This window comes from Diabrotica undecimpunctata, chromosome 4, assembly GCF_040954645.1.
Source record: "Diabrotica undecimpunctata isolate CICGRU chromosome 4, icDiaUnde3, whole genome shotgun sequence".
Lineage (NCBI taxonomy): Eukaryota > Metazoa > Arthropoda > Insecta > Coleoptera > Chrysomelidae > Diabrotica > Diabrotica undecimpunctata.
This window is the reverse complement of record NC_092806.1, coordinates 79,658,267-79,673,478: the sequence shown is the minus strand read 5'-3', so window position 1 is coordinate 79,673,478 and position 15,212 is coordinate 79,658,267. Positions and strand designations below refer to the sequence as shown.

General features: G+C 32.9%; 1 protein-coding gene across 2 annotated transcripts in view; it reads right to left on the bottom strand.

The window, feature by feature from the left end:
- Window positions 1–15,212, bottom strand: part of Xpc (DNA repair protein complementing XP-C cells homolog) — a 201,824-nt gene that overhangs the window by 50,911 nt on the left and 135,701 nt on the right. For both annotated transcript variants that reach the window (XM_072529819.1, XM_072529820.1), the window contains exons 5-6: window positions 853–1,021; window positions 613–767 (exon numbers count right to left, since the gene is read on the bottom strand). In XM_072529819.1, coding sequence (XP_072385920.1) covers window positions 613–767; window positions 853–1,021 — 324 coding nt within the window. The remainder of the gene's footprint in view (window positions 1–612; window positions 768–852; window positions 1,022–15,212) is intronic.

The following is a 15,212-nucleotide window of genomic DNA, read 5'->3' as shown; positions in this document are numbered from 1 at the left end:
TAAAAAGCAAGATTTATAATACCATTCTAGCTTCATTGGAAGAACCAAAATAACGAATAGTGCATGAATATAGTGTAGTAACCCCCAAAATGTTCTTAATTTCGAACAGTGACTTTATAATTGTATAGACATTGGTAGATATTATTTTGAACATTTAAAACTTAGTTCATTTTGTTTACATTACATTTAATAAAATTTCCTATTATTGTTGTAAATTTTGTTTTAATGTAGTTTCTGACATGACCGGAAATTGGCACCAGCAAAACATAGACGTTACGTTTAGTTTTTAAGAGGTGTAACACTTTCAATAAACTGATATTTTTTCGCAAGAATATAGTTAATATCGAAAAAAAGATGAAAATCTGAATTCTTCAGCGAAATATCTGTCTAACAATGTACCACACATGGTATATTTCCTATTTAAAATTTATGGGTTGGGGTGCTGGTAGGTAGGAGGTTGACAATTGACAGATATCTATATCGTTAAAAGATGATATCTTTTAGAATAAAAATCGACCTGTTTTAGCATTTTCACTAAATCCTATTATTGTTGTCAAAAATCGGGTTGGACCTTTTTGAGTCTTTTTGATTGTGTACTAAAACAATACTTACTTGTTCCCATGCAGCTATCAAAACATCGGTAAATTCCTCACAAACAACAAATCCATCATAAACTGGGTGGCTCCATCCTCCATGGAAATCGAATCCAACTATGGCGGAAGCGCAATCAATATTTAATTTTTTACAAACTTTATTCAATCCAGGCACTGCAAATATATAATATGTCAATTAAAATAACTCTATGCAACATTGGAACATTGGAAAAGATCACCATTACTTTTTAGTACTTACATTTTAGATGTACTGTCTTTTTTGGTAACATACATGGTTTGAATAATTCTACGTTACCAAAAGCATTTCTTGGAACAACTCCGTTTTCAGCAGTAGGTGGATCGTAGTCTGTTGTTTGCCATGGGCCATAGATTTCCAATAACTGATCTGTTATCACGGAATTGGACAACTGAAAATATCAAGATTAAGGGAATATTATAGTACTATACAAACAACACAGTTTATTAAGGTTGCAGTCACAAAATTGGCCGGGATGTTAATGAAACACTCTTTTGACTTTTTGTCTAGCTTTCGGAATGGGTTTATTCCTTTTTCAAGACATTGTAATAAGAAAAATATCACAATTCTTCAGTGCAACTTACTAGTCGATGAGATTATTTGTAAAAGCATTGACACTCAACATTAATAACACACATATAAAATATAAAATAATGGACAAAATACATTTTAAAATTTTTAAAATTTAGGTACAGATAGTAAAACTTAGCTTGTCATCTGACACATATATGATTTTAATTTTTAGACCTGTCTTAATAGTATGCAACATGTTATGCATATAAGTGTAATTTATGTAGGTACAGGTAGATATTAATTCTATTTTGGATGTTTTTCCAGTAAGTAACAATAAATGTTGCTCAGTTTATCTATGTAAGACTTTTTATTAACACATTTCTACGAAAACACCTTTTGAATGGTTCTTTTCCTTTGCCAATATGCCAAAATTCTCATTAACATCCCGTATATATATATATATATATATATATATATATATATATATATATATATATATATATATATATATATATATATTGTGATGATGTATTATTTGTGAATGATTTTATGAGCAATGAGTGTTGTTTAATAATATATATAGGGTTTTTATCGCGGTTCTCAAAGAATTAGTTTGTAAGCACTTTTTGAAATTATCTTTATTGTATCTATTATGAAACACATATATATCTAACATAACCAATGTAAAATTTAAAATAAACTATCTTTAAATTGAAATTCTTATGAAACTAATTAAATTATATAGACAATGTAAATTTTAAACAAAATTTTGTACCTTTCTGTAACTGAATGCCTAAATGAAACTGTTCTCCAAAATAAAGATTTTAATCACCACTCAATGTCTTCGTTCTCAGCCTCGGTTATCCTTGTTTTTGTGAAATTACTTTTTCCAATTATCAGCTTCCAATATACCAATATCCAATCACCATATAACTATTATAATTTTAATTTCTTCTGATCTCCAACCAATATTCTTCTAATATACTTTCCAATACTATCAAATTTTACTACTAAATCACTGATTATTGCATACTTTATACTTTCTTCCTAATTCTGACTGACTAATGACTTTTTACTGACTTCATACTGACTGCTTACTAACTGTGTGTCTCTTTATACTGACTTTACTATCTTGAAAATCTCCCCAACTGGCTAACTATATACTCACTGCATACTGACTGACCGACTATCTTGAATCCAAATCACCGAGTATTTATATCTTTTCAATGTTCCAGAATCATCTGGCAAGAAATCATATTCGAATTGTTCTATTTCGTACATATATGAATGTTCTCGAATAGTCTGTCCTCGCAAACAGGGTTAACTTTGTGTTCTAGAGAATTCTTTACTTTTCTATCGAGAATTTTATTGACATTTAGGCTTTTCAAATCAGAATATAAACTTATATGTAAATTAAACACCCCGAATCAATAAATTACACTATTTCAAATCCGTAACTATATGTAAACTAAACATCTTAAATTAACAAATAACCCCACTTTACATTCGCAACCATTATCCAACTGTCACTTTCAGAGTATATTTGGTTGCCTATGCACATGGCTCACTTAAATATATTTACAATATTATAATTATTAAAATAACCAAATACATTGTAACTTAAACACTTTTTAAACTTATTATTATGTTAATTCCTTAAGAATGCCCTCATATAAATATATTTTATAATATTCTCTAGTATATAACTTATAAATTATTTTTAATCACTATTTTTCTTTCTCCTATGTTTAATTAATATCATCTCAATATATATATATATATATATATATATATATATATATATATATATATATATATATAAGAAAAAGTAGTCCAAATTTGTTTTGACTAGTTTGGGAAAAATATGTAAATACTTTTTTCTTTTTGGGTGTGGTAGTCAATAAAAAATAGAGCTTTGCTAAGGCGTACTATTTATCCTGAATCCAAGCTTTCGGTGGTTTTTTGCCACCTTTATCAAGGTCTGCAAAGAAAATTACTATGTTGTAATAATTTGAATGATGCAATAAAAAATAGAGAGCCCCACGTTGGGCGCCAATTTGTGATGATGTATTATTTGTGAATGATTTTATGAGCAATGAGTGTTTTTTAATAATATACATAGGGCTTTTATCGCGGTTCTCAAAGAATTAGTTTGTAAGCACTTTTTGAAATTATCTTTATTGTATCTATTATGAAACACACATATATATCTAACATAACCAATGTAAAATTTAAAATAAACTATCTTTAAATTGAAATTCTTATGAAACTAATTAAATTATATAGACAATGTAAATTTTAAACAAAATTTTGTACCTTTCTGTCACTGAATGCCTAAATGAAACTGTTCTCCAAAATAAAGATTTTAATCACCACTCAATGTCTTCGTTCTCAGCCTCGGTTATCCTTATTTTTGTGAAATTACTTTTTCCAATTATCAGCTTCCACCAATTTAAAATATTTTTCTTCTTAATAGCATTTATTTTTATTCTTCTTTTATATATAACCAATATTCTTCTAATATTTTTTCCAATACTATCAAATTTTACTACTAAATCACTGATTATTGCATACTTTATACTTTCTTCCTAATTCTGACTGACTAATGACTTTTTACTGACTTCATACTGACTGCTTACTAACTGTGTGTCTCTTTATACTGACTTTACTATCTTGAAAATCTCCCCAACTGACTAACTATATACAGACTGCATACTGACTGACTGACTATCTTGAATCCAAATCACCGAGTATTTATATCTTTTCAATGTTCAATTTCAAAATTTTTTTTGACTAGTTTGGAAAAAATATGTAAATACTTTTTTCTTTTTGGGTGTGGTAGTCAATAAAAAATAGAGCTTCGCTAAGGCGTACTATTTTTCCTGAATCCAAGCTTTCGGTGGTTTTTTGCCACCTGTCTATGTTGTAATAATTTGAATGATGCAATAAAAAAGCTATAAAAAACTTACCCGAATGTAAGATTCGTGGCATAAACAACAACGTTAAATAACATGATATGTACTGCAATTGCAACTAACCTTAAAAATGTTACTGTTTAAAAGACACTTTGACAATTAATAAATACGTTAAAAATTTTAAAAACCAAAATGAAAGACATGTTGGGACGACGAGCAGAAAGGGAGAAAGTGGGAGGACAATCATTGTTTAAATAGTTTGAAGAAAATACAAAAAAACAACTTTCAACTAATGTCCAACAAAATACTGTTTATGAATTTTGAGTACTACCAACTTGAAATTGAGCGGGAAATTACAAATACTATTTATAACATAAACAATAAAAAGAAAATAGTATTTAGTAAATAGGTTTAGAAAAAACAACCAAACAAAACAAAACTGAATTAATAACTGAAGTTTGATCAAAAAAATTTAATTAATAAAGAAATTTTAAAAAAGAGAAAAGAAAACTCTGATATGCAAAATAGCTCAGTCAAAAGTCAATATAAAATTGTAAATTTTGCTAAGATTCTGGATCTCAGATCCTTTATCCAGATTGTTATTATCACTCTTGCTAATATGTACCATCTCTAAGAAAGTTCTCTTAAATTTATTTTTCTCTCTGGCTAATATTTTTACATTGTTGAAATCTATCTTACGGTCTAGATCGACAGTATGGTCTGCCAAAGCATTTCCATCCTCCTAGGATGAAAACTAATTTAGTCCTAGCGATGAAAGTACGTGTCAAAAGGTTATCACATCAGGATTATCTCCAACATGATCTCAACCTCTTACGTAATATTTTTGTTGAAAATTCATATCCTCCAAGACTGATTAACAAATTAATTTTTAATGTTCCTTTTGTTAATAGAAATAACATTCTTACTATGTCACAATCAGTGCCATCTGCACAAATTAATTCTGCTCCAACAAGTGTGTATTTTTATGCCCTTCCATATATTCCGAAACTAACCATTGAACTCACTAAGATTTTCAAAGAATTTAAGAATATCAAAATAGCTAACAAGAACATCAAAACCATACGTCAGCTATGTAAAAACCTACGTAAAATAAAACAACCCCTAACTACTTTAGAGACTACAGATGTCGTTTATTGCATTCAATGTACTGAATGTCCATCCACGTACATTGGTGAAACTGGAAGGAATCTGTCTAGTCGTATCATTTCTCATAAGAGTGACTGTAGATTAAACAAACCTACTTGTGCTTTGGCAGAGCATACTATCGATCTAGACCATAAGATAGATTTCAACAATGTAAAAATATTAGCCAGAGAGAAAAATAAATTTAAGAGAACTTTCTTAGAGATGGTACATATCAGCAAGAGTGATAATAACAATCTGAATAAAGGATCTGAGATCCAGAATCTTAGCAAAATTTACAATTTTATATTGACTTTTGACTGAGCTATTTCGCATCTCAGAGTTTTCTTTTCTCTTTTTTAAAATTTCTTTATTAATTGAATTTTTTTGATCAAACTTCAGTTATTAATTCGGTTTTGTTTTGTTTGGTTGTTTTTTCTAAACCTATTTACTAAATACTATTTTCTTTTTATTGTTTATGTTATAAATAATATTTGTAATTTCCCGCTCAATTTCAAGTTGGTAATACAGTTGGTAGTACTCAAAATTCATAAACAGTATTTTGTTGGAGATTAGTTTGAAAGTTGTTTTTTTGTATTTTCTTCAAACTATTTAAACAATAATTGTCCTCCCACTTTCTCTCTTTCTGCTCGTAAAATGTAACTGAAATCAAGTTTGCAACGACGACTGTTTTAACATGTCGTCTTTCATTTTGGTTTTTAAAATTTTTAACGTATTTATTAATTGTCAAAGTGTCTTTTAAACAGTAACATTTTTAAGGTTAGTTGAAATTGAAGTACATATTTATCATGTTATTTAACGTTGTTTATGCCACGAATCTTACATTCGGCTAAGTTTCTTATAGCTTTTTTATTCCATCATCCAAATTGTTACAACATAGTAATTTTCTTTGTAGACCTTGATAAAGGTGGCAAAAAACCACCGAAAGCTTGGATTCAGAATAAATATATATATATATATATATATATATATATATATATATATATATATATATATATATATATATATATATATATATAGTGCTTTTCAAATAAAATTATTCACCTTAAATAACTTTTGAACTTCTAGTTTTTGGGAAAAACGCCAAAATACGTCAATTAATATTTGAAGGTGGAGAGCTTATATTTAAGGTTGCTGGGAAATGCACCCTCTCACCCCCCGTATCATCCCTTAATTTTTTTTAAATTACTTCTTTAAATATACATAGATATATATATATATATATATATATATATATATATATATATATATATATATATATATATATATATATTGTTATGATATGTAAAATCGAGAAAAATATTGGGTTGATTAAAATATTTCAAAGTTCAAAAACATTAAAATAATTCAAATAAGTAGGATAATAACCAACAAACATTTCGAAGAAGGAAAGTTTTTAAATTCTTGGATTACCTGTATTAAACAAAATGTAAGCTATGCATAAATTATTTTTGTGATACTTGAGTGACCCGCATAATTTTAAGTGAAATCCAAAGACAATTGAACCGGGTTTTCCAAATACATTAATGCAGTGATTAGAGACAATAGAAGAGATTTTAGAAAGAGGTTTTTGTTAGTTTTTAAGAATTATAGAAAAATATTATTTGTAAATAAGTTTTAGGAAATTTTATAATTATAGGTAAAAATTTGTTTGTTATCGAAATGAAAAAATGGGGGAATTGTGACGAGTTTTGATTGGCGGAGATTGAAAAAGGTGGGATAGGTATGTAGGAATGAAAGTTTAGCGAGATTGAGGAGAGAGAAAAGATAATCAGTTGGTTTTCCAAGTCTGTAAGACGAACAGTGATTGTTCTCTGGCGGTTCCCGAGAAGTAGCAAGCAGTAGTGTTGAATGTTAGTGAGTTTTTGTGGAGTTAGTGTATCTGACAGCAGCTGAAGCAGCAAAATATTGTAAGTCATATTTTTCTACTTATATTCCAAGAGTCACTGTTCAGGCCAACGAGAGATTCAGTTTATCGTAAAGAGAAGATATTCCAAGAGTCATTTTTCACTCGGGCCAACGAGAGATTCAGTTTATCGAGAGGAGAAAGGCTATCATAATTTGAATGATTTGTGCTTTTGAAGGAGATCATTAAGGACGATATACTTGCAACAATCTATTGTAAGATTGCTGATTACATAGGGAGCGGTTGAGAGGAGATAATATAGTCTACAAGGAGCAAGGATTTGGACCACTCATCATCAGAGAGAGATATTTTTGTTTTCTGCAGTTTTTTTTCTTTTATTGATTTTGAAACACAATTTTTACACTTAATTTAGAAAGGATATAAATATTTTGATTAGGAGAGTTAGAATAGTTTGGGATTTTGAGATTTCAATTAATATTGTTTGTACCATTAATTTTGATTGTTCACGTACGTAGAACAAAATTTTGAGAATCATTATATGAGATTTGTTTATTGAAAACTTTTGAGTGTGAATTATTTCATTATTTTTATTTCAATATATAGTGTTAGATCATATGTGTTTTTTATTATTCCGGTATTCTTTGGACCTTACCTTTCACATGTAATAGCATAGATATTGAAGCACGAATTTAACCCTGAGATAAAAGAATTAAAAATTGTGATAGAGTCATAATCGTATCATTTAAATAATTTTAATTAATCAAAAAAATTAATTAGCTAATTATTGCTTGGCGCACCAAGACTTTAAATATCACAATAATATATATATATATATATATATATATATATATATATATATATATATATATATATATATATATATATATTGAGATGATATTAAATATAGGAGAAACAAAGGTAGTGTTTAAAGAAATAATTTATAAGTTATATACTAGAGAATATTATAGAAAGTATTTATATGAGTGTATTGTAGTGAATTTATTTAAAGGTTCAATATTTATAACACTTACGAATTTAATTTATTTTTATTTATATTAATTTATCTTACAATAATTTATATAGACGAACGTAACATTTAAATCGCGGGCGCGAATCTTTTATTAATTAACTGTTCCTCCATATAAAATGTTTCGTTTATATACAAAAACTGCCGTTATCTCGAAAAGTCGACAATCCTCTCGACTAGACTGGGCGGCGAAAAAGGTAAAGGCAAACTGGATTTCCCATCGACTCGCCTCGAACTCTTTTTTTATAACATCGTGTGTCAGGTATTCATGACCTAGAAAATACTCGAATAAATAAGGATATTAGTAATAAACATGTTTACAGGTTTTTAATATGACTCATATTTTTACGTAACATTGCCCCCCTCTCAAAAGATGGTTCCTCCTGGAACCTTGTCGGGACTAGAACTGGAACGGTATGCTGGTATCGGCAACTGGACCCTCTTTTACAACTTCAAGTTGTATAAAAATGACAAGGAACGGTTTTCTCTCCGCACCAGTAACTATGCGGATTGCAACAGACTAACACCTGGACTTCGGTGTCTTTAAAGATCTCCTCTACCATATTTCGGATAACCCTCCAATCTAATTGACGGCACTCCAACTTTGGCATGGCTAACCTTTGCACGTCGGACTCTAGTACGTGCTCTCTCAATTGAAGTAAGGCTTCCCATACATCTCGGTAGGTAGGTTGGTCACGGGCAGTGTCTTTTGTTACCAGGTAGAAAAGGTAACGTGATGCATCTTGGAGTTTCAAGGTTTTACCGGGAGCTGGCACCTGGCATTGAAGTTCTGCAACTCGACCAAACTTCCTTCGACAGACGGATGCCAACCCTGGTGCGTCTTTGATACTGGCCGGGATGGTAAGGGCCAGCGAGTAGTCATCGGGGAGCGCGAGTAGATCTTGCTTTTCTTCAGTGGTAACACCATGTCTTGCTTTACCGGTACCTCCATAGGCACCCATGAATTCCTCAAACGTGAGGTCAGACACGTCTTGGACTTGGTTTACTTCCACTTCTTCATCTACGTCGTGGTCACCTTCGAAAGACGCCAGCCGGTTATGGTGTACTATCATCGGCTTTCCCTTCGGAATCTTGCTTAATCGGTAGATGACATCGTTGATCTTCTCCATAATTTGGTATGGGCCTTCCCAAAACTGCTGCAATTTAGGAGAACAACCTTTACGCTTCTTGGGATTATAGAGCCAGACTTTGTCGTTCTTCTTAAAGCAACCCTTTTCGGCTTGTGTATCGTACCGTTTCTTCATTCGGTCGCTAGCGATCTGAAGGTGGGAACGGACCAACTCATGTACATCGTCCATTCTTCTTCGTAATTCGATCACATAATCTTCCCCTGCTACATCTTCTCCAGGTCGACACCCAAACTCTAGATCACAAGGTAGTCGCATTTCGCGTCCGAATAGGACTCTGGCTGGTGTCTGGCCTGTTGATTCGTTAACAGCAGATCTGTAGGCCATTGTGAAGAACGGAAGGTATTGGTCCCAGTCTCGCTGATGATCGGACACCATCTTTGTCAAATACTTGCCGACTGTCCTATTCATCCGTTCTACCATACCATCAGATTGCGGATGATATGCTGTAGTTCTTGTTTTCTTCATGCCTAGTCTATCACATATTCCTTGGAATAGATCGCTTTCGAAGTTCCTGCCTTGGTCACTATGTATCTCCAAAGGCACTCCAAATCGGCTGATATATTCTTGGATCAACTTATCTGCAACGGTGGCGGCCTTCTGGTCTGGAAGTGCGTAAATCTCGACCCACTTAGTAAAGTAATCCATTACTACCAACATGTACTTGCCTCCATTTTCACTTTCTGGAAATGGCCCAGCAATGTCCAAGGCTATTCTTTCAAACGGGCTTCCAACATTATATTGTCTCATAGGAGCTCTCCTTTTTCGGTAAGGCCCGTTACTCGTAGCACAAATAGTACATTTCTTACACCAGTCTTTTACGTCGTCGGAACTGTTCATCCAATAAAACCGTTCCCGAATTCGCTGAAGGGTTTTCTTTACACCAAACTGCCCTCCTGATGGACTGTCGTGTAACTGACGAAGTACTTCGGCTATTCTGCTCTTTGGGATCACCAACTGTCTTCTCTTCTCTGAACCGTCATCATTTTCAGGACTCGTTTGAGCAAGCCATCTTCCATGATGAATGAGTCCCACTGGGCCCAATACGTCTTAACTACTGAGCATAGGTTTGATATTTCTTGCCAAGGTGGTCGACGGTTTTCCTCTTTCCATTTTCGAATTTTCTGTATAACTGGATCTCTTTCTTGTTCTTCTTTGATCTTAGTAGGCGTCCAGTCGTCGTTGACCATCGTTGTTCTTAGCACTGCTGCTTCCTTGGATTCCGTTTTGTAGCAGTGGGAACACTCTGCTGGGCATGACCTTGTGGAAAGAGAATCAGCGTTTCTGTGGCTAACTCCGGCCCGGTGCTCAATCTTAAAATCGTATTCTTGGAGTCGTTCGATCCACCTGGCTATCTGACCCTCTGGATTCTTAAACTGCATCAACCATTTAAGGGCGGCATGGTCGGTTCGGATTAGAAACTTCCTACCATAAAGGTATTGATAGAAGTGCTCTACTGATTTTACTACTGCTAGAAGTTCTCTTCTCGTGACGCAATAATTCCGCTCAGGTTTTGAAAGAGCTTTACTAAAATATCCGAGGACTCGTTCCTGTCCTCCTTGAATCTGAGACAGCACTCCTCCAATTCCCACATTACTTGCATCTGTATCTAAGACGACTCTCCTTCTGGCAGTGGATACCCTAAAATTGGTGCAGTGATTAAATGCTTTTTTAAGGTCTCAAAAGCATTTTGGCAGTCTGTATCCCTGCGGTAGTCTCTTGCTTCCTCTGTAAGTCGCGTTAATGGCTTAGCGATATCTGCAAACTTCTTAATAAACCTCCGGTAGTAAGTACATAGTCCAAGAAAACTTCTCACTTGATGTTTGTCAGTTGGTTTTGGCCATTCCTTAATGGAATCGATTTTTCCCTTATCCACGGCCACTCCTTCTTTACTGACTATATGACCCAGATAATTGACTTTACCTTGAAATAGCTGGCACTTCTTGGGGTTTAACATCAATTGGGCAGCTTTAAGTCGATTAAAAACGTTTTCTAAATTCTTCAAATGTTCTTCGAATGTCTCCCCCAAGACGATTATGTCATCTAAATAAAACAGGCATGTTTTCCAAGATAACCCTTTAAACACATTTTCCATAAGCCTCTCAAATGTCGCAGGAGCATTACAGAGTCCAAATGGCATAACGTTGAATTGCCACAATCCAGATCCTGTGATGAAGGCTGTCTTTTCTTTATCTACTGGGTCCATTTCTACCTGCCAGTATCCAGACTTCAAATCCAAAGTAGAAAACAATTTACTTCCAGCCAATGTGTCCAATGTGTCATCGATCCGAGGCAGAGGATAACTATCTTTCTTGGTAACGTTGTTCAGCAAACGGTAATCCACACAGAACCTCGTCGTTCCGTCTTTCTTCTTAACCAGGACCACCGGAGAGACCCATGGGCTCGTAGAAGGTTCTATCACCCCGTCTTTCTTCATTTCCTGAACAATCGTTTCAGCTTCCTCTCTTTTCGCCTGTGGTATAGTCGACACGTAATTTCGTGAGAAAATTTATAGGAACCAGAGGAGTAAAATACTACTAAAATGGCAACACTGTTAGAGTTACCACTACTTTATTGAACAGTAGCGTAGATATCTAATTTTTAATTAAATAAAAGTTTTTATTTTTATTTAAGAAAAAGTTTCATTTTCTATAAAGTTTAAATAAAAAATATTGGTGTTGTTAACTTCTGTGATATATCTAGGAAGTGATAACACTAATCGACTCGGCTAAATAGAACTTATTGTAAAATAACAATACCTATAAAAAATTGTTCATAAAAGTAATTATCACATACAATTAAATAAATTTTTTATGTACAAGTATTTTAGTATACAAACGTTTTAATAACACAACTGCTCATAAGTTTTAAAACTTATGATCACATTTTATCCCTGATAACTTAGTTATTGTAATAAAAAAAATAAAGAATTAATTTTTTAAATTATATACAACGTATTCTATTAACAACTTTGGTTTGACACCGTGTGAGAGAAGCCTTAGTATCTCAATAATTTAAAAATGGGTAATAGGTCTAAAACTTTTATGAACATCTTTTTTATATATCTAGCAGGTATTTTATAATAACCTAACCTGTACTTTGATTATTTTAAATTAAATTATGTTGTATGTTTTTGTTCTATCATGAAGTGTATTTGTACTCTATTTTCAAAGATATATAAGCAAAACGAGAATTTGTACAATTACAATAAAAATAAAGGTTTCAACTAACACCTAGTTGGAAATAAGAACTTAATAATCTACTCATAATCACTGTTATCACTAGTATCAGTTGTATCTTCTATATTTATAGTTCATTTGGTTAATGCTGGTAAATATTTAACATAGTCATTTTCCACTGCGATTACATGTTTGATTACACTTTTCCAGTTGGTTGCTGTGATCTTTGTGACTTCTCTTCTAATTAACTGGAGAGCAGTAGACAAAAATTTGGGAGCCACATTTCTTCTTCTTCTATTACCTTTAAGTTGTGTCCATATTAACTCTATTGGGTTCAATTTGCAATAGTAAGGAGGAAGTAATTGTAATACTGGGCATACCAAGCACGGTATGCCCATTACTGCGAGTACAGTTATCAACAACATATTCCTTCTGGTACTGTCTACTGTCAACAACCTCCAACAATTCCTTTTTACTATATGATGCCTCAAAGTACAAATCTTTCTCAAACAAATTCTTGAATTTGTAATTTGTTTCAAGTAATATTTGGAATTTTCTCATTAATCTTGAATAATATGATACGTTGTCCATGATAATCACACTATATTTAGGTAATCTCGGAAGAAAAGGTTCCTTTAATATAATATATATATATATATATATATATATATATATATATATATATATATATATATATATATATATATATATATATATATATATATATATATATATATATAGATTTTTCAAACCATGATTCACAAATTGAACCTTCCATATCCTCATGATAATCTAGATTCACGTCTTTATTTTTTTTACAGATATTAATAATAAATTGTCGATGCATCCATTTTCTACACCGCACTGTAAAATTATAATTCTGTCCTTTATTGGGCGGTAATGAATTAGAACACTTTTTGTTATTATTCGTCCAACTTTTTTCACGGTGTCATGAATACCATACCAGGTTTCATCCAAATAAACAATATTTCGTTTAAAAATAAAGTTTAAAATAATATAAAATATTATACCTGCCTACCCAATTGTAAACCACTGGACGGTCGAAACGAAATTTATTGGGATAAACTACTTTATGGTTTCGGTTGCTCAGGCAAAAATTGTTATCTTACGCAAAGAATGCATCGATGATAACTTTATCTGAGCGACTGTACATATTTTACCAGGCTCATCTAAATGTAAATATCGATGAGAATATTAAAACTTTGTATTATTATACATCTCAGTCATTGATAATTTTGCAGTTAATAACTACTCCTGGTAGAGTACTTTTATTTTATTTTTTATTGTCTGCTTTTATTACAGATAAATATATTTTTACACAGTCTCACCGAAATACGAGGCGACTATAATCGTCGAGCTGTTTGACGAATTGGCTTAGCATTACCAGTATCAATTTTATGCTTAACAACGGTAGTTCTTCCCGTCTTTCCTCCTTTCGGTACGAAAATAAACGATACTGCCGAAGAAATTCCCTTAATTTCCTTTTCTCAATCTGATTCAGAGACTGTCCTGCAACTGCAACCATTTGGTCGAATTTGTCGTTGGAATTATCAGATGTTGTCGCCTGACGGATTATGGATGTCACAGGTACACAAGTTCCTACTTTTGTCTCTTTCTTTATGGTCACTGGGTAGTCGTTGACATTGATAAGTCTCAGAGGAATTTCCTTAGCCGAAGTCACCAATTCTTTTCCAATTATGATTCCACGGCCAACCTCATCGTCGTGGTTCCAAGGCTCCATCATAACAGGTCTCCCTTCGTCCACAATTCCCTGTAGCCGCGCTACTATGATCGTTTTACTTCTCGCAGGCACGACTGTATCTTCTTTAATGGCTGCTTGCACAGTGTTGTCATTATGTGGATGGAGAAATACCTCCTCATTACCAACTTTGATTGCCTTATTCTTAAAATCCAATTGGAATCCATGCGTATTCATTACGTCCATTCTTAATATAACATCCTCTTCGATGTCAGCAACTATAACAGTATGGACGAACTTTTCTGCTCCAATTCCCAATTGTACCTGGATTTCTCCATGAATGTTGGCATTTTACCTGTAGCGGTCCGAAGTCGCAATCTCGTTGGTAACAGTTTCTTACGGCTGTTTATAACTGTCGGGCGTATAATGGTTCTGGTCGCTCCGGTATCCACCAACAACGTATGCCTTCTACCATTTATTTCTCCATCTACATATACACTATCTTCACGACATTTCAAAGAAGCTATTAGTATAAGAGGGTCTTTGGAAGAGTTCCGGGTCGGAGCTGCCCCCCTAGCTGCCTCGTTCTGGTTTTCCTGATGGTGAGTTTCTTGATTTTATGGTCTTCTTTTTCTTGCATGACATGCTTTTCATCATATTAACGAGCTGGTCAAGTTTATCTTCATCTCCTTCCTCTTTTACAGTCCTAACTTTACTGTACCCGCCAGAGGCCTGCGCAGCTGACTCGTATTCGAGGGCGGCTGATAAGACATCAACCAGCGTCTTGTGACGAGCTAATCGCAGTGTTCTCTGCATTTCATGATCACGAAGACCATCAATAAACGTTTGGACGGCCAATTTTTCCATCATGTCTTCGGGAGCTGTTGGATAAGCATATCGTACTAATCTGGCAATATCTACCTCATATTCTTGAAGAGCCTCATCTTTCTTCTGTCTACGATTTTTAAGCTGCGACTGGTATACATGCTCCAAATGTTCGTGGCCATATCGCATATTTAACCTCTTCTTCAGTTGTTCGAAATCATCGG